Raw genomic sequence first — 26660 nt, 5'->3', positions numbered from 1 at the left:
ATTCATCATAATTCCCAATTTTTAAATAAGTAAAATAAAAGTAAATAAATAAATAATAATTTAAAAAAAAATGAAATCAATACAATTCACAAAACTTTATTAAGTTTTCATAGATCTATATTTAAGCTTACATCAGAGACGTGTATATATATCTGATATACACGTCTCTGATCTTATCAAGGATTGGTAAGCTAATTAATAAGCTCGAAAAAAATATACTATATAAAAGAGACGTATATAATGTACATCTCTGAAAAATTTTCAAAATGATCGCGTAGTGTTTGTTTTAAATAACGAGGATTTGAAGGATAGTGCTTAAGTAGTACTCTACAAATATAAAGGCACGTTCAATCGGATACATAGGGATTTATTTCATTAAATGCGGTAATTTACAAGCGTGGCATATTTTGATATATAACGGTGATGGTGAATGGCTAATCCTAAAACTTTTGACCAATGAAAATGTTTGTTGTTTCGAGTGACAAGGAAGTGGATGCTCTCAGAAAGTTTGCTAACTTCTTCCTGGATTGTGAGGCGGATGGTGGATTGCTCACATATCGACTGATGTCCCGTATTTTGGGAACAAAATGGCGTTGATGTTCGAAAGCATCAAAACTATTTTCGGCGGTTTGTATATTGCTTATTGTTTTCTTTCATTTAATTCTCTCAGCAGGGGGCGGGGCAGTTTGTTTATAAACACTGTCACCACGTGTACATGTGACACAGAGTTCTGACAGTTAAAAGAAATCTTCGAAGACTTATATACTTACTCCAGCAATGCCAGATGATTACGTACACGACTAGAAACTTAATAATGACGGGTGCTTTGTGATGAAGTCAGCACGATGATTTCAGATAATGAATCTCTATAAAATTATGTTATAGGCACAAACTGTGCACCTTAAATATGCACTACGGTTTGGTGTCTATGCATCGATAAATCAATTCAATATCTAAGTTTAATCCTTTTAATTTGATTTTAAATTCAAAAGGAAAGCTTCCATAGCACAATTATGTTTAATTTATTTTTATCTGTGACACAATTAATTACTTTGATATTGGCCCGATACAGATTGTTTTTTTAAAGAAATGGGTCGGTGTGGCTTGTACATGGTGTTAAATACATGTATTCAATTTCTGTTGTAGCACTCGACAGGAATGTGTTTTTCTCTATTTTTCCACATTTTTTTCAAATTTTCCACGCATACATATATACACGTACATGTACACTGGTCACTGGGATCAAGTTCATTTCAATTTAAATTCCAATATTGTTTAATGACAAACAACATGTTAATGGTGACTTTATCAGTGTATGCTGGTAGAAGATCATCTAAAAAGTTTCAAAATCTGAGAAGAAGAAAAAAAAAAAAAAACTAATATATATATGTATATATGACATATAAAAAATCTTGCTATTTTTTTCTATCTCATCAAGATAGACTATATGTATATGTAAACCACTGAAAAAGCCTATTGCAAATGAGATGAAATATACATATCAACAATAGGGGGATTATAATGTAAATTTTTATACAGGCGACCCAGCAGTTGATTCATATTATTCTAAATTTATACATAAATGGAGCCAGATTTTACATGATATCTAAATTAATTGAATGAAAAACTGATTGGGGGATGCAGTGTTTACCACTGGACATTGATTCCTAGTGGAGTCAGGGTGTGTAGTTGGTGTATCCAATAGTATTTCAATCCTTTCCTGTGAGGGATAGATTCAGAGGATGAGGTGTCAGTACATAGGTTTTCAATGATTTGGTATTCTACGTATATATACATCCAGAGGTGAGTGCGTATACATCCAGAGGTGAGTGCGTATACATCCAGAGGTGATCGAGTGTGATTGGAGATTGAAATGGAGGTATACAGGGCTGTCTCCAAGTTTTCTGATGTCATAAAGGTTTTCTGCGATGCAGAGACAAAATTTGCATTTCTTCAACGTATTGTTGTTTACATTTAGAACATATATATGTTTATTAGATTGAGTTGATCATGTGTTGAGATTTTTTTTTTTTTTTTTTCAGATGTGGATACCTTTCTACAGGAAACTCTGAAAAATGAAAAACTTTCCAAGTCATGTGTAGAACAACGGCTAAATCTGGTCGAGAAAATCAACAAACTTCTGGTGGAATATCCGCAATTAGCCCCAGACAAAAACAAAACAGGTAAAACATACCTTAATATTGACTAGCAGTGGGCTGATGATCGAAAATCGATAAAAAAAAAAAATCATTGATGACGACTTTGAAAAGACAATTAATGTGAAATTTATGGAAGTGATCGTAAATTTTTTCATGTATTTTGGTTATGTAATTACCAAACCAAGAAATTGTTGATCATCTATTTTAGTGATATATTCATTGGTCGTTTACAAGCGATTAAGGAGATTTATAAATATATCACATCAGTTCAATGCTTTGTTTCCGTTCAATTAAAAATATTAATAAAAAAAGGCTAAGACATGTAATATAGATGTACTTGAGATGTACATCAACATGTGCATGAATTTTCTTAAATGGGCGATTCTGTGCTTAAATTAGGAAACCGATTATCATAGATAATCCCAAATTTCCGAATTATCATTCAGAAAGTTAAACAGATATATTCCCATCACAAATATTGGCAGTAATATAAACAATGGACGAACTATAAATAATTAATCTGTCTAAAATGACCATATTTCTATGATGGCCACCTGTCTATAATGACCACCTGTCTGTAATGACCACCTGTCTATAATGACCACCTGTCTATAATGACCACATGTTCATAATGGCCATCATTTTATAATCGCCATCTGTCTACATTAATGACCACCTGTCTACAATGACCACCTGTCTGTAATGACCACCTGTCTACAATGACCACCTGTCTGTAATGACCACCTGTCTACAATGACCACATGTATACAATGATCACCTGTCTACAATGACCACCTGTCTTTAATATATCCTTATAATAATCTGTCTATGAAATTTATATTTGTGAAAGATTTTACATTCCAGCTTTAGAGAGCTCTACACATGTATTTGGGATTGCTTTTCCCCCAACAGGGAGGATCCTAATTTCAGCTCACATGCACAAAAACGAAAGGATTAAAATTTCCAAATAATGTCATATGTCTCTAACTAACATTTCAACCCTTCTCTCTTTGTGAAAGTCTTTCGAGATAAGAAATGATTGTTTCTTGAATATATAAATCTGTGATGAATTAATAATTTTATAACTTTCCAGCACTGACATCTTTATACATATTCTGTTGTTATTCATATACTTAACTTCTAGCTTCAAATTCCTCTTCTCCATCGACTTGGGCAGCTTGGAAAAATAGGCTGTCTATGTCCTTCCTTGGTAAGAGCCTGTTCATTGGCTGGTTGTGCATGACAAAAGCCAATGAGGAATCATGTTACATTTCTTCTTCAAATTTTTGCTTTTTCCCAAAATGTTTGATTATATTAATATTAACTTATTACTATATAACTATTGTCTGTAGTTTTATACTAGATTTGCATTGATGTAGTTTTCTTAAATATTCAAATTTGTTAACCATTTTACATGTACAAAGTGTATGTCAGTAAGACTGTTGTTATCCACAGTTTATATTTGTAAGACAGTTGTTAACCACAGTTTATATCAGTTTGACTGTTGTTAACCACAGTTTATATCAGTTTGACTGTTGTTAACCACAGTTTATATCAGTTAGACTGTTGTTAACCATAGTTTATATCAGTGAGACTGTTGTTAACCACAGTTTATATTAGTTTGACTGTTGTTATCCACAGTTTATATCAGTAAGACTGTTGTTATCCACAGTTTATATTAGTTAGACTGCTGTTAACCACAGTTTTTATCAGTTAGACTGTTGTTATCCACAGTTTATATCTGTTAGACTGTTGTTAACCACAGTTTATATCTGTTAGACTGTTGTTAACCAAAGTTTATATCAGTTAGACTGTTGTTAACCACAGTTTATATCAGTTAGACTGTTGTTAACCACAGTTTATATCTGTTAGACTGTTGTTAACCAAAGTTAATATCGGTTAGGCTGCTGTTAACCGCAGTTTATATCAGTTTGACTGTTGTTAACCACAGTTTATATGAGTAAGACTGTTGTTAACCACAGTTTATATCAGTTTGACTGTTGTTAACCACAGTTTATATCAGTTAGACTGTTGTTAACCACAGTTTATATTAGTTAGACTGTTGTTAACCACAGTTTATAGTTAGACTGTTGTTAACCACAGTTTATATTTGTAAGACAGTTGTTAACCACAGTTTATAGTTAGACTGTTGTTAACCATAGTTTATATCAGTTAGACTGTTGTTAACCACAGTTTATATCAGTTAGACTGTTGTTAACCATAGTTTATATCAGTTAGACTGTTGTTAACCACAGTTTATATCTGTTAGACTGTTGTTAACCACAGTTTATACTGTTGTTAACCATAGTTTATATCAGTTAGACTGTTGTTAACCATAGTTTATATCAGTTAGACTGTTGTTAACCACAGTTTATATCTGTTAGACTGTTGTTAACCACAGTTTATAGTTAGACTGTTGTTAACCATAGTTTATATCAGTTAGACTGTTGTTAACCATAGTTTATATCTGTTAGACTGTTGTTAACCACAATTTATAGTTAGACTGTTGTTAACCATAGTTTATATCAGTTAGACTGTTGTTAACCACAGTTTATATCAGTTAGACTGTTGTTAACCACAGTTTATATCAGTTAGACTGTTGTTAACCATAGTTTATATCTGTTAGACTGTTGTTAACCACAGTTTATATTAGTTAGACTGTTGTTATCCACAGTTTATATCAGTTAGACTGTTGTTAACCATAGTTTATATTAGTTAGACTGCTGTTAACCACAGTTTATATCAGTTAGACTGTTGTTATCCACAGTTTGTATCTGTTAGACTGTTGTTATCCACAGTTTGTATCTGTTAGACTGTTGTAAATCACAGTTTATATCGGTTAGGCTGCTGTTAACCACAGTTTATATCGGTTAGGCTACTGTTAACCACAGTTTTTATCAGTTAGACTGCTGTTAACCAGTTTATATAAGTTAGACTGTTGTTAACCACAGTTTATATTAGTTAGACTGCTGTTAACCACAGTTTATAGTTAGACTGTTGTTAACCATAGTTTATATCAGTAAGACTGTTGTTAACCACAGTTTATATCTGTTAGACTGTTGTTAACCACAGTTTATATCAGTTTGACTGTTGTTAACCACAGTTTATATTTGTAAGACAGTTGTTAACCACAGTTTATATCAGTTAAACTGTTGTAAATCACAGTTTATATCGGTTAGGCTGCTGTTAACCACAGTTTTTATCGGTTAGACTGCTGCTAACCACAGTTTATAGTTTGACTGTTGTTAACCACAGTTTATATCTGTTAGACTGTTGTTAACCAAAGTTTATATCAGTTAGACTGTTGTTAACCACAGTTTATATCTGTTAGACTGTTGTTAACCACAGTTTATAGTTAGACTGTTGTTAACCACAGTTTATATTAGTTTGACTGTTGTTAACCACAGTTTATATTAGTTAGACTGTTGTTAACCATAGTTTATATCAGTAAGACTGTTGTTAACCAACGTTTATATTAGTTAGACTGTTGTTAACCACAGTTTATATTAGTTAGACTGTTGTTAACCACAGTTTATATTATAATTAGTTAGACTGTTGTTAACCATAGTTTATATCAGTAAGACTGTTGTTAACCAAAGTTTATATCAGTTATAGACAGTTAACTATAGTTTATATCAGTTAGACAGCTGTTAATCATAGTTTATATTAGTTTGACTGTTGTTAACCACAGTTTATATTAGTTAGACTGTTGTTAACCACAGTTTATATTTGTAAGACAGTTGTTAACCACAGTTATATCAGTTGACTTTGTAAATCCCCAGTTTATAATCGGTGTAGGCCTGCTGTTAACCACAGTTTTATCTGTTGACCTGCTGCTAACCACAGTTTAATAGTTTGACTGTTTGTTAACCACAGTTGATATTAGTTAGACTGTTGTTAACCAAAGTTTTGTAATGGTTAGAACATTTAACCATAGTTTATATCAGTTTTTACTGTTTTAACCACATTTATATCAGTAGAAACTGTTGTTAAGTTAATTATATCAGTTAGACTGTTGTTAACCACAGTTTATAATCAGTTAGACAGCTGTTAACCATAGTTTATATCAGTTTGACTGTTGTTAACCACAGTTTATATTAGTTAGACTGTTGTTAACCAAAGTTTGTATGAGTTAGACAGTTAACCATAGTTTATATCAGTTTGACTGTTGTTAACCACAGTTTATATCAGTAAGACTGTTGTTAACCAAAGTTTATATCGGTTAGACAGTTAACAATAGTTTATATCAGTTAGACAGCTGTTAACCACAGTTTATATTAGTTTGACTGTTGTTAACCACAGTTTATATTAGTTAGACTGTTGTTAACCAAAGTTTGTATGAGTTAGACAGTTAACCATAGTTTATATCAGTTTGACTGTTGTTAACCACAGTTTATATCAGTAAGACTGTTGTTAATTTAAGTTTATATCAGTTAGACAGTTAACCACAGTTTATATCAGTTAGACAGCTGTTAACCATAGTTTATATCAGTTTGACTGTTGTTAACCAAAGTTTATATTAGTTAGACTGTTGTTAACCAAAGTTTGTATGAGTTAGACAGTTAACCATAGTTTATATTAGTTAGACTGTTGTTAACAACAGTTTATATCAGTTTGACTGTTGTTAACCACAGTTTATATCAGTTAGACTGTTATTAACCACAGTTTATATATTATATCAGTTTGACTGTTGTTAACCACAGTTTATAGTTAGACTGTTGTTAACCACAGTTTATATCTGTTAGACTGCTGTTAACCACAGTTTATATCAGTTAGACTGTTGTTAACCACAGTTTATATTAGTTAGACTGTTGTTAACCACAGTTTCTATCAGTTAGACTGCTGTTAACCACAGTTTATATCTGTTAGACTGTTGTTAACCACAGTTTATATCAGTTTGACTGTTGTTAACCATAGTTTATATTAGTTAGACTGTTGTTAACCACAGTTTATATCTGTTAGACTGTTGTTAACCACAGTTTATATCAGTTTGACTGCTGTTAACCATAGTTTATATCAGTTAGAATGTTGTTAACCACAGTTTATATCAGACTGTTGTTAACCACAGTTTATATCAGTTAGACTGTTGTTAACCACAGTTTATATCTGTTAGACTGTTGTTAACCACAGTTTATATCTGTTAGACTGTTGTTAACCACCTTTTATATCAGTTTGACTGCTGTTAACCATAGTTTATATCAGTTTGACTGTTGTTAACCACAGTTTATATCAGTTAGACTGTTGTTAACCACAGTTTATATCAGTTAGACTGTTGTTAACCATAGTTTATATCTGTTAGACTGTTGTTAACCACAGTTTATATCAGTTTGACTGTTGTTAACCACAGTTTATATCAGTTAGACTGTTGTTAACCACAGTTTATATCAGTAAGACTGTTGTTAACCATAGTTTATATCAGTTAGACTGTTGTTAACCACAGTTTATATCAGTTAGACTGTTGTTAACCACAGTTTATATTAGTTAGACTGTTGTTAACCACAGTTTATATTAGTTAGACTGTTGTTAACCAAAGTTTATATCTGTTAGACTGCTGTTAATGACAGTTTGTATCAGTTTGACTGTTGTTAACCACAGTTTATATCAGTTAGACTGTTGTTAACCACAGTTTATATCAGTTAGACTGTTGTTAACCACAGTTTATATTAGTTAGACTGTTGTTAACCACAGTTTATATTAGTTAGACTGTTGTTAACCACAGTTTATATCTGTTAGACTGCTGTTAATGACAGTTTGTATCAGTTTGACTGTTGTTAACCACAGTTTATATTAGTTAGACTGTTGTTAACCACAGTTTATATCAGTCTGTTGATACCTGCAGCTTGGTTAACTTATTGAGTTATTCTGTAGAATGAAGTTACAGGGACTTTGCAGAGGCTTGTCTAGCTAAAATGACCTCTTGCTCTGAAGCCAAACATCCTACCACTAGACTTAAGGGAAATTTCTGCTAGTCTGAGCTAGGAAGGTGACATTTTACTTTCTACTTTTACACAACTCCCTCCTTCACAAAGTCTTTGCCCCCGAGGACAACCACATCCTAGGTTCTTTATTTCCAAGGAAACCTCTCTCGATTTCCTATAGCTTTTTTGGAGTGGTCAACGGCACTGAATCTGTTCGAAGCTTAAGGAGTAATGAAAAGTACCTTGCTTCAAACGAGCGACCTCTTTCTCTCAAGACAAACATCCTACCACAGATCTAAAGGGAAATTTGATTCCCACTAGTCTAAGCTAGGAAAATGTAAGGTGACCTAAACTCTCCACTTTTACAATAGAAAGCACTACTAACTTATTTAACATTTCATGAAAAAACTTTGTAGGGAAAAAATAGATTGGAATTTTTGTTAACAATTACAAAATTAAAACAGACAAACATTTTATCTTTGTTTTGCAACCGGTTTTGATTTTAGCTGCCATCTTGTAATTTTCTAAAGTTTTTTCTTTGCCAATATTATAACATTGTGTACTTGTTTATTTAACACCTAACCTTACTTGGATTAAGATTTCAACCATGTTAACTGAACTGTGGGTTTGTTTTAGTGATTTTTTTTTATCGATGACGTGCATTAATCCTCGTGAATGACTATTACTCTCCATTTATTGTGCATGTTAGCCTGCTCCTATCAACATGTTTATATCAGGAATGAAGCATGTTGTGAAAATTTTGTCAATCACATAATGCAAGCATTCAGAATCTTTTTTCCAAATAAGTGTGCGAGTTGTTTAAAAACATAAATTTCGTACTTGAGCAATCTTAAAGTATGCTGTAAAATTAAGGGGCTCATTATAATTATTGCATCAAGCACTTTAAGCAAAATTTCTCCATCAGCAATTAATGTTATGTAACAAATATATATTGTAACTTCTTATACATTTGTACTATATACCTCTAAATAGAATATTGAATTCCTCTGTCTTGTGATTCTATGATTTTATTATACTGTAAACTAGCGCATTTAAGTGGTAATCTTATTTTAGCGATTTTGGAGCTGGAAGAGTTTCGCTAAAGTTTGATTGCAGTAATCATATTTCATCTAAAACATTTTATAAGGTCAACATTTTCGGTACACCAATTCATCATTCTGCTAATTTATTTAATTCAGTTTTTAGCCCACCATCATCAGATGGTGGGCTATTCAAATCGCCCTGCGTCCGTGGTCCGTCGTCCGTCCGTCCGTCCGTCCGTCCGTCCGTCCCTCCGTCCGTAAACAATTCTTGTTATCGCTATTTCTGAGAAAGTACTGATGGGATCTTTCTCAAATTTCATATGTAGGTTCCCCTTGGTGCCTAGTTGTGCATATTGCATTTTGGGACCGATCGGAAAACAACATGGCCGACAGGCAGCCATCTTGGATTTTGACAATTGAAGTTTGTTATCTCTATTTCTGAGAAAGTATTGAAGAGATCTTTCTCAAATTTCATATGTAGGTTCCCCTTGGTGCCTAGTTATGCATATTGCATTTTGGGACCGATCAGAAAACAACATGGCCGACAGGCAGCCATCTTGGATTTTGACAATTGGAGTTTGTTATCGCTATTTCTGAGGAAGTACTGAAGGGATCTTTCTCAAATTTCATATGTAGGTTCCCTTTGGTGCCTAGTTATGCATATTGCATTTTGGGACCAATCGGAAAACAACATGGCCGACAGGCAGCCATCTTGGATTTTGACAATTTGAGTTTGTTATCGCTATTTCTGAGAAAGTACTGAAGGGATCTTTTTCAAATTTCATATATAGGTTCCCTTTGGTGCCTAGTTATGCATATTGCATTTTGGGACCAATCGGAAAACAAAATGGCCGACAGGCAGCCATCTAGGATTTTGACAATTGAAGTTTGTTATCGCTATTTCTGTGAAAGTACTGAAGGGATCTTTCTCAAATTTCATATGCAGGTTCCTCTTTGTTCCTGGTTATGCATATTGTATTTTGAGACTAATTAGAAAACAACATGGCCGACAGGCAGCCATCTTGGATTCTGACAATTAAAGTTTATTATCGCTATTTCTGTGAAAGTAATGAAGGGATCTTTCTGAAATTTCATATGCAGGTTCCCCTCAGTGCCTAGTTATGCATATTGCATTTTGAGACCAATCGGAAAACAACATGGCCGACAGGCAGCCATCTAGGATTTTGACAATTAAAATTTGTTATCGCTTTTTCTGTGAAAGAACTGATGGGATCTTTCTCAAATTTCATATGTAGGTTCCCCTTCGTGCCTAGTTGTGCATATTGCATTTTGGGACCGATCGGAAAACAACATGGCCGACAGGCAGCCATCTTGGATTTTGACAATTGAAGTTTGTTATCTCTATTTCTGAGAAAGTATTGAAGAGATCTTTCTCAAATTTCATATGTAGGTTCCCCTTGGTGCCTAGTTATGCATATTGCATTTTGGGACCGATCAGAAAACAACATGGCCGACAGGCAGCCATCTTGGATTTTGACAATTGGAGTTTGTTATCGCTATTTCTGAGGAAGTACTGAAGGGATCTTTCTCAAATTTCATATGTAGGTTCCCTTTGGTGCCTAGTTATGCATATTGCATTTTGGGACCAATCGGAAAACAACATGGCCGACAGGCAGCCATCTTGGATTTTGACAATTTGAGTTTGTTATCGCTATTTCTGAGAAAGTACTGAAGGGATCTTTTTCAAATTTCATATATAGGTTCCCTTTGGTGCCTAGTTATGCATATTGCATTTTGGGACCAATCGGAAAACAAAATGGCCGACAGGCAGCCATCTAGGATTTTGACAATTGAAGTTTGTTATCGCTATTTCTGTGAAAGTACTGAAGGGATCTTTCTCAAATTTCATATGCAGGTTCCTCTTTGTTCCTGGTTATGCATATTGTATTTTGAGACTAATTAGAAAACAACATGGCCGACAGGCAGCCATCTTGGATTCTGACAATTAAAGTTTATTATCGCTATTTCTGTGAAAGTAATGAAGGGATCTTTCTGAAATTTCATATGCAGGTTCCCCTCAGTGCCTAGTTATGCATATTGCATTTTGAGACCAATCGGAAAACAACATGGCCGACAGGCAGCCATCTAGGATTTTGACAATTGAAATTTGTTATCGCTTTTTCTGTGAAAGAACTGAACGGATCTTTCTCAAATTTCATATGGAGGTTCCCCTTGGTGCCTACTTATGCATATTGCATTTTGAGACCAATCGGAAAACAAAATTGCTGACAGGCAGCCATCTTGGATTTTGACAATTAAAATTTGTTATTGCTATTTCTCAGGAAGTAATGAAGGGATCTTTCTGAAATTACATATGCAGGTTCCCCTCAGTGCCTAGTTATGCATATTGCATTTTGAGACTAATCAGAAAACAACATGGCCGACAGGCAGCCATCTTGGATTTTGACAATTGAAGTTTGTTATCGCTATTTCTGTGAAAGTACTGAAGGGATCTTTTTCAAATTTCATATGTAGGTTCCCCTCAGTGCCTAGTTTTGCATACTGGGACCAATACGAAAACAACATGGCCGACAGACAGCCATTATAGCTAAATCTTAAATTCTATATATAGGTTCCCCTTGTTTGAATAGTACTAGAGGGCTGTTTCTGAATTTACACAGATAAGTAAGACTTAGAGGAAGGGAAAAGTAGGGAAAAGATCAATCTGACATGGAACCTATAAAGATCATTCAATGGTGGGCGCCAAGATCCCTCTGGGATCTCTTGTTTCCTGAAAGAGCATGTCAGAATAAGCACATTTGCAGTAACTGTTCAGTGTATGAAATTATATATATGAAAATTCCTTAGACAATGTCTACAGAAAATTGAAATCCCATAGCCCAAGTCCTTTTTCGATAGACCAATTTTTTAAAACATTGTTGAAAGTAGCATAACTGTCACGCAAATGCTTGCATCATCCAGTAATAACACACTGTTATGGGTAAAATAAACTCTATTTTAAGCTCTGATTTCATATGATCATTTGTCAGAAAATAATGGAATGTTGTTTTCATGAATTGTAATGTATGTCAGGGCTCAAACTTTTCATAGCCAATGGGGCCAACACTTTGAAATTTTACATAGACCGACCAGGTTTTCTATAGCCTCGGACCATCAGACCACCTTTACTTTCGAACACTGACTGTTTTATATCGTTAATCATTTTGCATGTGCTGTTTGCTACACCAAAATATATATGAGATAAACAGATGAGATCAATACATCGTATCTACTTTTTACAAACAGGCATGTGAGTTGAGTGGGTCTCAAATTACACACATACCATGACCAATCCAAATCTGTCTATTCAGCAAGATTGATGCAGATATACATTGTATACATGACACCCTGGCACGCTTCCATCTATATATATATATTGACAGAGCAAAATTTATTTGACTTTGTAATGTTATGTTGCCTAATACTTATTTCAATGTTTAAAGGGAGAAAATTTGATAATTGTTGTCACAGTGTAAGGAAGCATACAACCTTAACTCAACACAATTAAATCACAGGTATAATGTGTAAGGTAGCATATAACCTTAACTCAACACAAATTACAGCTGTTAAAATGTGTAAGGTAGCATATAACCTTAACTCAAGACAAATCACTGGTAAAATGCGTAAGGTAGCATACAACCTTAACTCAACACAAATCACTGGTAAAATGCGTAAGGTATAGCATACAACCTTAACTCTAATACAAATCACTGGTAAAATGCGTAAGGTATAGCATACAACCTTAACTCTAATACAAATCACTGCTAAAATGCGTAAGGTAGCATACAACCTTAACTCTAATACAAATCACATGTAAAATGCGTAAGGTAACATACAACCATAACTCTAATACAAATCACATGTAAAATGCGTAAGGTAACATACAACCTTAACTCTAATACAAATCACATGTAAAATGCGTAAGGTAACATACAACCTTAACTCTAATACAAATCACATGTAAAATGCGTAAGGTAACATACAACCATAACACTAACACATATCCAGTCTAAGGTTGATGTCTGGAAAAGTTAGTCTCTGAATTAGGTCAAGGTCAACCGCCACCTTCCAGCTGTCTCCTGCCTGACTTAGGATTCTAGAAGTTCTCTCTCACTTAGATGTTTGATGTTTCACCTTCCTGGACCTTGGTTGGCCCTTTCTGTAATGTCTGTCAGCTCCCTAAAGCTCCATAAGACTTGGTTGTGGCACCTGCAGGTGCTAAGACCACATGATACAAGATAAGCATGTCTTGTAGGATTGCTCTCTGTCCACACAAGGGGAAGTCTGGTGTTTCTGCAAGGTCCCAATTCAATTATGGATATTTGCTGGTCACGTCAAACACAGGCCGAAGGAGGAACTGCATTTGGAATTGAGGGTACTTTCAGATTTCCAACCAGGAAATTGCTCAAGGTTCTGTATTTAGCCTTGTCCAACCTCCCTGGACTTCCAATTCAACTGCTTTGGTCTGCTTTCTTTCTTCCTCACTTCTTCTTTTTTCCTTCCGGACCATTCTACGCCTTTCTGCTGCATCAGCTTTTTTCCAGAAGGTGCTTTTAGATGTTCCTATGGCTTTTTAGGGGGTCGCTGTGTCCGAGTGGTTAAGGTGTCCTGACACTTTATCACTAGCCGTCCATCTCTGGGTTGCAAGTTTGAAACCCACATGGGGCAGTTCCCTGGTATTGACCGTAGGTTGGTGGTTTTTTCTCCGGGTACTCCGGCTTTCCTCCACCTCTAAAACCTGGCACGTCCTTAAATGACCCTGGCTGTTAATAGGACGTAAACAAAATAAACCAAAAACTATGCCTTGACTTCCTACTGCAGTTGTTCACATAATATCTTTTTATCACAACCTGCTCTCAGCCTCAGCAAGTGCTAATGATACTGGCCACTTCCTGGCTGCTAGTTCATACTTCCACGCCGGCTAGCCGTACCTTGTCATATCCTTTGTTATCCTATATATCCTATTGGTTTCAAGGTGGTGATGAGCTTTGCCTTGAATTTCCTATCTCAATTTCTTCAACTTGTGATGAGATTAAAGGAAGTTGGAGTTTTGCTGTCCTGCTGTATAGATCTACTGCAGTGAAGCTTTGGGGAACTCCAAACAACTTCCGGAGGTGTCTGATGTAATTAAATTCACTCTATTTTCTCCAAAGTTGAAGTCGTGACCTGAAAGAGCACCAGGGGCAAGCTTAAGCAGGCTAAGCACGGACGGAGACCACGCTGATACATCCAAGCTTTGAGTTTCCCTGGGAGACCTGTCTTGTCTTTATTTCTTATTCTCCTCTGACCTGCTGTTCTTTTCTTTAGATATTTGTCTTATCTCCGAGTGATTCGTCAAACTACTTTCCCAGGCATTTTTAATTAATGAATGGTATACCCTTCCCCTGTATCTTTAGTTGGAATGGCTGTACGACTCTGCCGTTCTTTATGATCATGGATCTTGACTTTCTGGAATTGAAGGTCATTCTTTTCTGTTTTCTCTACAGCTAGGACTGCCAATATACTTGTACATATAGCATATAACCTCAACTTAAAACAAATTATGCATACAATGTTTTTTGTTAATAAAATATTATCAACATAAGCGATTTAGGCATGTTGCATGCTGGATAGGTTTCACTTAAGTTTAGTATATTCTGACTCTATAAACAGAGCTAGTTTGGTACTGTAAATGCTGTAAAACCTGTTTATTTTTGTAGTGATTTTAAATAATTTTTACACCCATAGACTTTTTGGTGGCATCACATTTTTGCACGAATGACTAGAGCATATTCTATTTAAATATGTTGTGTGACATTTTCAAATATTCATTTATCAGAACATTTTCAGTTGAATATGTTTACAAACAAATTGTGAAATTAAATTTCTTGGTTTTATAATGTGCAGTATTTGGCTGGACCTAGTATAATATGTCAATATATCTTGCACATTTGTATATACTGTACATTTGTAGCTTATTTTATTTTCATTATTTTTTTTTAAGTTTTTCGTTCTGTTCGATAGAAATCAAATCGTCAGGTATGCCTTACTAAAGATCCTAACTTGAGACTATTTAATGTACCTGTAAACCGAATTATGAAAAAACCAAGGTCAACAAAGTGTTGATAATTGAATGGCCATTTATAAGTGACTACACATGTACTGAACATGTAACACACATGTAATACACATGTGACACACATGTAACACATGTAACACACATCTAACACACATGTTATACGCATGTAATACACATGTTATACGCATGTAATACACATGTAACACGTAATACATAGGAAACACATGTAATACACATGTAACACACATGTTATATGCATATAATACACATGTAACACATGTAATACACATGTTATATGCAGGTGATACACATGAAACACATGTTATACACATGTAATATACATGTTAATGCAATACACATATAACACATGTAATACACATATAACACATGTAATACACATATTTAGTACACATGTAATACACATATAACACATGTAATACACATGTAATACACATGCTACTACAACTACAAGTCATGTTTCAGATGTCGACAAAGGAGATGAGTCATCCCGCACAGGTGGTAGTTCTACGACAGACGATGGGGAGGATCCGTACTCAGATCAAAGTAAGTGTCCCGAAAGGTCAAGGTCAGAGATATCAAACTTTCACGAAAGGTCAAGGTCAGAGAGATTAAATTTTCATCACAGATTATATTAAAATATTTTCAGCTTTGATCTTGGTGGTACATACATGTAGTTTTAGGCAGTTCTAGCCTATGACGAGATGAAGGTGTGCTGTTCAAATTCCCCTTTATCTGTGATTCAGGGTTCATCCACTCCTAAAAAATAAAAAAAATAAGAAGATAGTTTTTCAATTAATATGTGATTTCCTCTTGTTCTCAATTGACCTGTGTATGCGGAAATGGAATGGCCGACAGGTAGTCATCTAGGATTTTGACAGTAGGACTTTCACAAGACTTGTTTTAAAATTTATTTTGTGTTGATTTGTATGTGAAGTGAACCATGAATTGACATTTCCCCAGAATTCCCAGACATAGCAGCCCAGGACTTGAAAGATGAAGTGATGTCAGGATTTCTGGAAAAGAAACAGAAGAAAGGTACTTTAATCGTTCTTGATTATGTCCTGTCTTTCCCATAGATTTCTGACTCCTGTGGATCAAGTTTGTGTCTCCCTATATGACATGTGTGGTCTAAATTTGTGGTTGTCTTTCCTTGTAAGACACCAGTGGTTTAAATTTGTGTGTCTTTTAAGACATCTCTGGTTTAAGTTTCTGTTTTGTGTCTCTTAAAAAGACATCAGTGGTTGAAGCTTGTGGTGTGTGTCTCTTAAAGCATCTGTGGTTTAATTATAAGCTTGTGTCTCTGTATAAGACACATGAAGTTTAAGCTTCTGGGGTTGTCTCTAAGTTTAAAATCTCCCTATAAGACACCTGTGGTGTAAGCTTGTGTCTCCTGATAAGATACTTGTGGTTTAAGCTTGAGTTTCATGATAAGACACTTGTGGTTTAAGCTTGAGTTTCATGATAAGACACTTGTGGTTTAAGCTTGAGTTTCATGATAAGACATTTATGGCTTAAGCTTGTGTCTCGTGATAAGACACTTGTGGTTTAAGCTTGTGTCTACCTATATTTATATAAGACATCTGTAGCTAAGTTTCTGTCTTCAAATAAGATGTTTGTTTGAAATTTGTGTCTCTCTATAAGACACCTGTGTTTTAAGCGTGCATCTCTATAAGACACCTGTGTTTTAAGCTTGCATCTCTATAAGACCCCTGTGGTTTAAGCTTGCATCTCTATAAGACACCTTTGGTTTAATCATGTGTCTCCTTATAAGACACCTGTAGTTTAAGCTTATTTAGTATGTCTCCCTATAAGACACCTGTGATTTAAGCTTATTAAGTATGTCTCCTGATAAGACACCTGTAGTTTAAGCTTATTTAGTATGTCTCCCTATAACACATCTATGATTTAAGCTTATTAAGTATGTCTCCCTATAAGACACCTGTAGTTTAAGCTTATTTAGTATGTCTCCCTATAAGACACCTGTGGTTTAAGCTTGTGTCTCCCTATAAGACACCTGTAGTTTAAGCTTATTTAGTATGTCTCCCTATAAGACACCTGTGATTTAAGCTTGTGTCTCCTTATAAGACACCTGTAGTTTAAGCTTATTTAGTATGTCTCCCTATAAGACACCTGTGGTTTAAGCTTGTGTCTCCTTATAAGACACCTGTAGTTTAAGCTTATTTAGTATGTCTCCCTATAAGACACCTGTGGTTTAAGCTTATTTAGTATGTCTCCTGATTAGACATCTGTGGTTTAAGCTTGTGTCTCCTTATAAGACACCTGTAGTTTAAGCTTATTTAGTATGTCTCCTTATAAGACACCTGTAGTTTAAGCTTATTTAGTATGTCTCCCTATAAGACACCTGTGGTTTAAGCTTGTGTCTCCTTATAAGACACCTGTAGTTTAAGCTTATTTAGTATGTCTCCCTATAAGACACCTGTGGTTTAAGCTTGTGTCTCCTTATAAGACACCTGTAGTTTAAGCTTATTTAGTATGTCTCCCTATAAGACACCTGTGGTTTAAGCTTATTTAGTATGTCTCCTGATTAGACATCTGTGGTTTAAGCTTGTGTCTCCTTATAAGACACCTGTAGTTTAAGCTTATTTAGTATGTCTCCTTATAAGACACCTGTAGTTTAAGCTTATTTAGTATTTCTCCCTATAAGACACCTGTGGTTTAAGCTTATTTAGTATGTCTCCTGATTAGACATCTGTGGTTTAAGCTTGTGTCTCCTTATAAGACACCTGTAGTTTAAGCTTATTTAGTATGTCTCCTTATAAGACACCTGTAGTTTAAGCTTATTTAGTATGTCTCCTTATAAGACACCTGTGGTTTAAGCTTGTGTCTCCTTATAAGACACCTGTAGTTTAAGCTTATTTAGTATGTCTCCCTTTAAGACACCTGTGGTTTAAGCTTATTTAGTATGTCTCCCTATAAGACACCTGTGATTTAAGCTTGTGTCTCCCTTTAAGACACCTGTGGTTTAAGCTTATTTAGTATGTCTCCCTATAAGACACCTGTGATTTAAGCTTGTGTCTCCCTTTAAGACACCTGTGGTTTAAGCTTGTGTCTCCTTATAAGACACCTGTAGTTTAAGCTTATTTAGTATGTCTCCCTATAAGACACCTGTAGTTTAAGCTTATTAAGTATGTCTCCCTATAAGACACCTGTGATTTAAGCTTGTGTCTCCCTATAAGACACCTGTGATTTAAGCTTGTGTCTCCTTATAAGACACCTGTAGTTTAAGCTTATTTAGTATGTCTCCCTATAACACATCTATGATTTAAGCTTATTTAGTATGTCTCCCTATAAGACATCTGTGGTTTAAGCTTGTGTCTCCTTATAAGACACCTGTAGTTTAAGCTTGTTTAGTATGTCTCCCTTTAAGACACCTGTGGTTTAAGCTTGTGTCTCCTTATAAGACACCTGTAGTTTAAGCTTATTTAGTATGTCTCCCTATAAGACACCTGTGATTTAAGCTTATTAAGTATGTCTCCCTATAAGACACCTGTGATTTAAGCTTGTGTCTCCTTATAAGACACCTGTAGTTTAAGCTTATTTAGTATGTCTCCCTATAAGACACCTGTGATTTAAGCTTATTAAGTATGTCTCCCTATAAGACATCTGTGGTTTAAACTTGTGTCTCCTGATAAGACACCTATGGTTTAAGCTTATTAAGTATGTCTCCTGATTAGACATCTGTGGTTTAAGCTTGTGTCTCCTTATAAGACACCTGTAGTTTAAGCTTATTAAGTATGTCTCCCTATAAGACACCTGTGATTTAAGCTTATTAAGTATGTCTCCCTATAAGACATCTGTGGTTTAAACTTGTGTCTCCTGATAAGACACCTATGGTTTAAGCTTATTAAGTATGTCTCCTGATTAGACATCTGTGACTTAAGCTTGTGTCTCCTTATAAGACACCTGTAGTTTAAGCTTATTTAGTATGTCTCCCTATAAGACATCTATGATTTAAGCTTATTTAGTATGTCTCCCTATAAGACATCTGTGGTTTAAACTTGTGTCTCTTGATAAGACACCTATGGTTTATCTTGGTGGTGACAATATTTACCCTGTACAATTTCACATTTAGGGTTGATACTGATTCCCAAACTCCAGAAGCGTTGGTGCGTGATTAAGGATGACCGCATGTACTATTACGAGAGTAAGAAGGATAAGAAACAGAAAGGAGCGTTCTGCCTGAGTGGCTACAGCTTCCAGGCGGCACCAGACGTCGTCAAAGAAGCCAACAAGAAAGAGCTCAGCTTCGAGATCCTATGTCAAGGGAAGCGCACATACCAGGTACATAAAGTTGTCTCCCTTTACAGATGTTACTGTAAATGTGAATATTTTGGTGGATCAAAATTTTAGTGAATAATCAAATTAATTGAATATTTTACAGTGTACATTAACAAACAATGTTAGAATTAAATCTTGCAGTTTTCATCTTCATAATAATAGCTTTTTCCTGCAATTAAACTTGTTATGTACATATATTCTTCTTCAATGCGTTGGAAAGTAATATTAACGCAAAAAGTGATGGTAAACAGTGTTGTCAAGAAATGTCTGTTACCAAACCAACTGCAAAAGTCTTTTGGTGCATATGACTAAATCTTGATGACTTTTATTTGGTGATATGTGAAGTCGGCTGTTGAGCTGTCTTTTCGTCCCAATAACACTCTAATTCTATAGACATCCTGGAAAACTAATGATGTTTTATTTATTCCGCTGCGCCATCATTTGCATTCTTTATTTGATAAATGAAACAGACATTTTCAAAGCTTTCAAATATAGTTTTCAATCACTTTTTTTTGTAAAAGATAAAATTCTTTAATTCATTTAATGCTTCTGTATGTATCCTAAAATCAACCCTCATCTCTATGTAAAAGTTCAGTACCATATTTATCCTAAAATCAACCCTCATCCCTAGTGTTTAAAGAGGCTTGCCAGCAGAGAGATCAGAAAAATTGGCTAATAGAAAAAGATTTTTTACACATGACAGATTGTTGGAATTGTTGAGGTTTTCATTTTATTTTCCTTATAAAACGCTGAAAAGTGATATTAAAACCTCATTTTTAAATATTATTTATTTAATCGCAACCCGCAATAAGTCTAATTTGATTGACACATCAAAGAAACAAGCACGTGCACAGTGCCGCACAGTGATAACTTCAAAGGCAGCGGCGATTTACAAAGAAGATTTGCCGTTATATTCCATACATTTCCCTCTCAGGTTGAGTTTTAAAACGTCTTTAAAATACATATTCTGTAATTGTTTTCAAGAAATAAAGTCGGAAAGCCTCTAATTTTGTCACATAGAAACGTGTACTGAAGTTTATTTAGTGATCGGAGATGTGCCGTTTACCGGTCCGTCTGCGGGTAAGCCTCTTTAAGTTTAATACCATATTTATCCTAAAATCAACCCTCATCCCTAGTGTAAAAGTTTAGTATTGAAGTTTGTGAGGGCTTAATTGCGAAGCACTTTAAGCTTGTTTAAAATTGATGATCTTGAAAAATTGAAGAAGACAGCTTATATTTGTGGATCTTATATTATTTACGGATAAATACAATAATTCCTAAACTTGTGAATCTCATCCCAAAAAAATTCTTTTCTTCAGTTTGTAGCACTGAATACTGACGATTATAACAAATGGAAATCTGCTATACAGCGAGTAAATGAACCACAGAAATCTTACGACGGTAAGTCAGTCTAAGGGACGTAACTCTGAATGGTAAACATTTGTCTTTTGAGTATGAGAATTATGTGTATATTTTGGTAATCTGAGTCATGGAAAGGCTGGTAAATAAATTAAAATCAAATGTTTAAATTATCCATATTGATAAAAGGTAAGTTTAAAAATGTTTTCACACAAATTTACTGAAGTGCACGGAACTGGACTGCACCGATTACTGGTGGCCTTCTTGAACTAAAATGGTTTTAAGATTTGGGTCCTTGTCTGGTTGTCCCAAAGGGCAAGTGAGCTTATGCCGTGGTGCCGCGTCCGTCGTCCGGCCGTCTGGCTTCAACTTTTTCATTTAAACAACTTCTTCTCAATAACCAAGAGGCCCAGGGACTTGATATTTGGCCTGTAGCATGCTGGGGTGAAGGGCTACCAAGTTTGTTAAAATAAATGACCTTGACCTTTATTCAAGGTCACATGAGTCAAATAGGCTATAATCTTCAAACGACTTCTTCTCAATAACCAAGAGGCTCAGGGACTTGATATTGGCCTGTAGCATGCTGGGGTGAAGGGCTACCAAGTTTGTTAAAATAAATGACCTTGACCTTTATTCAAGTTCACATGAGTCAAATAGGCTATAATCTTCAAACGACTTCTTCTCAATAACCAAGAGGCCCAGGGACTTGATATTGGGCCTGTAGCATGCTTTGGGGAAGGGCTACCAAGTTTGTTAAAATAAATGACCTTGACCTTCATTCAAGGTCACATGGGTCAAATAGACTATGATCTTCAAATGACTTCTTCTCAATAACCAAGAGGCCCAGGGACTTGATATTGGGCCTGTAGCATGCTGGAGCTACCAAGTTTGATATAATAAATGACCTTGACTATCATTCAAGGTCACATGGGTCAAATAGGTTATAATCTTCAAACGCCTTCTTCTCAATAACTAAGAGGCCCAGGGACTATATATTGGGCCTATAGCATGCTGGGGTGAAGGGCTACCAAGTTTGTTCAAATAAATGACCTTGACCTTCATTCAAGGTCACATGGGTCAAATAGGCTATAATCTTCAAACGACTTCTTCTCAATAACCAAGAGGCCCAGGGACTATATATTGGGCCTGTAGCATGCTGGGGTGAGGGCTACCAAGTTTGTTCAAGGTCACATGGGTCAAATAGGTTATAATCTTCAAACGACTTCTTCTCAATAACCAAGAGGTCCAGGGACTTGATATTGGACATGTAGCATGCTCGGGTGAAGGGCTACCAAGTTTGTTCAAATGAATGACCTTGACCTTTATTCAAGGTCACATGGGTCAAATAGGTTATAATCTTCAAACGACTTCTTCTCAATAACCAAGAGGCCCAGGGACTTGATATTGGGCCTGTAGCATGCTGGGGTGAAGGGCTACCAAGTTTGTTCAAATAAATGACCTTGACCTTCATTCAAGGTCACATGGGTCTAATAGGTTATAATCTTCAAATGACTTCTTCTCAATAACCAAGAGGCCCAGGGACTTGATATTGGGCCTGTAGCATGCTGGAGCTACCAAGTTTGATATAATAAATGACCTTGACTATCATTCAAGGTCACATGGGTCAAATAGGTTATAATCTTCAAACGCCTTCTTCTCAATAACTAAGAGGCCCAGGGACTATGTATTGGGCCTATAGCATGCTGGGGTGAAGGGCTACCAAGTTTGTTCAAATAAATGACCTTGACCTTCATTCAAGGTCACATGGGTCAAATAGGCTATAATCTTCAAACGACTTCTTCTCAATAACCAAGAGGCCCAGGGACTATATATTGGGCCTGTAGCATGCTGGGGTGAGGGCTACCAAGTTTGTTCAAGGTCACATGGGTCAAATAGGTTATAATCTTCAAACGACTTCTTCTCAATAACCAAGAGGTCCAGGGACTTGATATTGGACATGTAGCATGCTCGGGTGAAGGGCTACCAAGTTTGTTCAAATGAATGACCTTGACCTTTATTCAAGGTCACATGGGTCAAATAGGTTATAATCTTCAAACGACTTCTTCTCAATAACCAAGAGGCCCAGGGACTTGATATTGGGCCTGTAGCATGCTGGGGTGAAGGGCTACCAAGTTTGTTCAAATAAATGACCTTGACCTTCATTCAAGGTCACATGGGTCTAATAGGTTATAATCTTCAAATGACTTCTTCTCAATAACCAAGAGGCCCGGGGACTTGATATTGGGCCTGTTTGTAGCATGCTTAGAGTTAAGAGTCACCAAGACCCGATCTTAGGCCAATAGTATGCTGGAATGAAGGACTAGAAAATATATTGACATGAATAAACCTAGCTTACTCTATTTAAATAAAGTTGTTATCAGCATAGTATCTGTAGAAATGACCTCAATCAACCGCAAATTTGCTGTAGAGCCAGGTGAGCGATACAGGCCCATTGGGCCTCTTGTTCCTATCCCGTTACCCAAGATTAAGATTGATTGATTGTCTGTATGTAGAAGGAATTTTGTCTGTACACCTGCAGAAAAAGATTTCTGTTTACAGTGCAGTAAGTGAAGGTCAATTTGATGTACATGTATGTTATGGTCTAACAATCTCTTCAGACAAACTTTTCTTATCGTGGGTTTAATTATGACTCTCAAAACATGCAGATAAAAAGATTTTATCACCCAAATACATGTATACAAGTTCTGATTTCCTATTTTGTCCCAACATTTTATCACTAGCCCTCCACCTCTGGGCTCCGGCTTTCCTCCACCTCAAAAACCAGACACGTCCTTAAATTACCCTGGCTGTTAATAGGATGTTAAACAGAAATAAACCAAAACCTATTTTGTTTTTTCGTTTATTTTTATGGAGTTATTCGCCTTTTATAAATTGATTTGTCTTCATACTGTTTGTTTGTACGCTGGGTTTATGGCCACATGAACAGCCAGGGTCATTTTGAAGTGGAGTCTGCTTGTAGTAGTTGGTGACTACCTCATTCAACAACATACATTAAGCCCAACACATGCCATCCAGGGCAATTAGGGTAAAGTGTCTTGCCCAAAGACACAACCATGACAACACAGACTGGCCTGTTTCTCAGCTTCCTGGTTTGTCTCCATACAAATGCCTTAACTATAATTTACATCTGAAATTTGTCAAACTTCACAGATATGACAATCACACTTTATAATATAGAATCTAGCAATCTGGAGTTATATCTCATTTCATAAAAGTATTATTAATTGTATATTATTTTATAAGCATTTAACTCGGCTCTGTATCTATTTTTTTCAACCAGATTTTTTTTGTGTGTGCCCCTTTTGTGAACCCTTTACATGAATGTTTATAATGATACTCACAAAACCTTTTAACTTCTTATTATAAACTTGTTAATGTTTCTTAGAAATGATTCTGATTTACCAATATTCAGTGTGAGTAGAAGTTTGTTTTTTCAGAAGCTTCCTGTTTGTGTTAACTTGATTGCTGCATGTGTAGACATTTTGATTTTAACAATGACCTCTTGATCTTCAGATGATCCAGACGACATTTACGAACCGATTGAGGAGCCCCTGGAGCCACCACATGAGGAGGCAGCCAAGCCTGACGATAATCAAGAAATTTATGACGACACTGCGCCAGTACCTGATGACGACGAGCAGGAAACATACGATGACTGTGGTAGCGTAGCTCCGCCTCCAGCTGTCCCGATGCGCGTTCCGCCAGCCACTCCCCCAACAGTCTCTGGGCGGAAACCTCTTCCACCTCTTCCACCAGACTCTCAGCCTCCTCCCCCACCCCAAAGTAAGCCTCCTCCCCCACCCCCAAGTAGGAATCCCCTACCCCCTACCCCACCCAAGCCAGACGCACCAGAGCCTGAGCCCAAGAAACGGAAGATCGTTAATCCGAAGGAAGACTTTGAGAATCTCTATTATGGTAAATGGGACTTCTCCGGTGGTACAAATGACGAACTGACATTTAAAAAAGGTGATTTGATTCATATCATCAGTAAAGAGTTTGATGCCAAATCTTGGTGGGTCGGAGAGCTGCAGGGTAATTATGGCCTAGTACCCAAACTACACCTTGTTCCGGCGTACGAGGCTGCGTCGGCCTAGCTCACATATGTGTACTGGACATGGCTTATTTTTGAGAGAACCTAATTGCAGACTTACAATCATCTGATGGTTTTTACAATGCATTAATTGTCATTTTATGTTATTTAGAATTAAATCATATTTAAAATATTTATAAATACCACTGTACTTTTTTTTTTTAACTTTTTTTTTTAAATTTATCATTTGTAACATTATCACACTATTTTTGTATTAAGAAACTACAAAAGTTAGAATCGAGAACTAACACTCATATTGTTTCAAATGGAAGTGTAACGACTAGACTCGTTAAGTTTTACAGACCTCCGGAGAGGGTAAAGAACTGCAAAAATATAAACAAAGATACTATGAAAAGATTTTGACTGGAATGTAAACGAAAACAAAAGTGACGACAGTTCGACTTAATAGACCTACTTGGACTAATTCAGGGCACAAACTATGGATAATTGTTCATAAATCTGATCATATATCTATCATGCACACATCAATATCATTGTCACTTACTCTGTGGTTGTCAACAATGACTTGGTTACTCATTTTGGCAGAGAGCAATAAGTTCTACCTTGTTGTCTTTTAGTTCTTCCAGGGGAGATCACTCTTTCTGCCAGGGGAGATCACTCTAACCAAATGATAACTCTTGGGTGTCAATACAGGCAGTAATCTTTCTGGTTGGATAACTTATGGTATTCAATAGAGATCCTTTCTATGTGGTGAACATAATATTATGAAATAAATGCTTCTCAACATCGTAGAATGGTTATCTATTTTATTGTGATCTAGATGTCATGGACATGTTTTGACCACTAGATGGAATTCATTTGGTTGAGTTTTTCAAATTTCAGATGCTCTTAAGTACACTTTTGTCATTTACATTTGATGGGATACGATCTATAGCTAATTAGTTGACAAAAAAATTACTACCACCAATTATACAATTACATATATCAATGTCTATATCAGTAAGTCTTTAATTTGGGTAATTATGACATCACAAAATCCACATCGTCAAATTGTTTACCAAACAACTGTAACCATCTTGAACACACAAAAGTGTACAGGGCATACAAAATTTGTAAAAGTCGTCCCAATGATGGCCGCCTGTTGGTCGAAACATGCTGATGACATCTAGACCACAAGAAGAAAACCAGCAATTCTTGGATGATGAAAAGTCTTTATTTCCAACAAATATTAAATTTTCTGTTTCATTGCACAGCATCTACAAACAATATAAACTTGATTATTGACTTGTGAAATAATGTGAATATTCCTCGAGTATTCACACTCTGTTGAATATTCACGGCATGAATTACTTAATTGAATATTGATGTGGCTAATTGATAAGTTTTGAGCCTGGTATTGAAGGAGGTACTCAAGGATGTTCTTTTTTAAGTCCTTCTATTCTCTGACTATATAGGGCCGTGTACCCAAGGTCTGGTCTTATTTGGTTATTTCATACAAGACAAGCTGCTTTTGCAAAATGGACAAAATCAGTTAGGGTTAGGGTGAAAGAGTCTGTCATTGCCAAGGCTGCCATTCACGATTGTGGCTTTAAATTGATTGAGCATCCACCTTATTCACCTGATCTCGCTTCAACAGACTTTCTATTTCAGGCACCCTAACCCTAACATGCAGTGGATGGCATTCTCAAAAGCCAAGAAAAGGAGTTCTAT

At 35.7% G+C, this 26660-nt stretch overlaps 1 protein-coding gene across 2 annotated transcripts; it reads left to right on the top strand.

The window, feature by feature from the left end:
• Positions 1–467: 467 nt before the first annotated feature.
• LOC117337569 (src kinase-associated phosphoprotein 2-B-like) lies at positions 468–25135 on the top strand. Of its 2 annotated transcripts, XM_033898608.1 has the most exons (8): positions 468–627; positions 2043–2183; positions 3304–3369; positions 15683–15763; positions 16181–16255; positions 19314–19522; positions 20839–20920; positions 24413–25135. In XM_033898608.1, exons 1-8 carry the CDS (start codon positions 588–590, stop codon positions 24991–24993), a joined length of 1275 nt encoding a protein of 424 aa, XP_033754499.1. In that variant the 5' UTR covers positions 468–587; the 3' UTR covers positions 24994–25135. The 2 variants fall into 2 exon arrangements, with proteins under 2 accessions (XP_033754499.1, XP_033754500.1); XM_033898609.1 differs by lacking the exon at positions 3304–3369.
• Positions 25136–26660: the final 1525 nt, after the last annotated feature.

The sequence above is a fragment of the Pecten maximus genome, chromosome 11 (assembly GCF_902652985.1).
Source record: "Pecten maximus chromosome 11, xPecMax1.1, whole genome shotgun sequence".
Taxonomy (NCBI): Eukaryota; Metazoa; Mollusca; class Bivalvia; order Pectinida; family Pectinidae; genus Pecten; species Pecten maximus.
The sequence above is the reverse complement of the archived record's forward strand: the minus strand, read 5'-3'. Positions and strand labels throughout refer to the sequence as shown.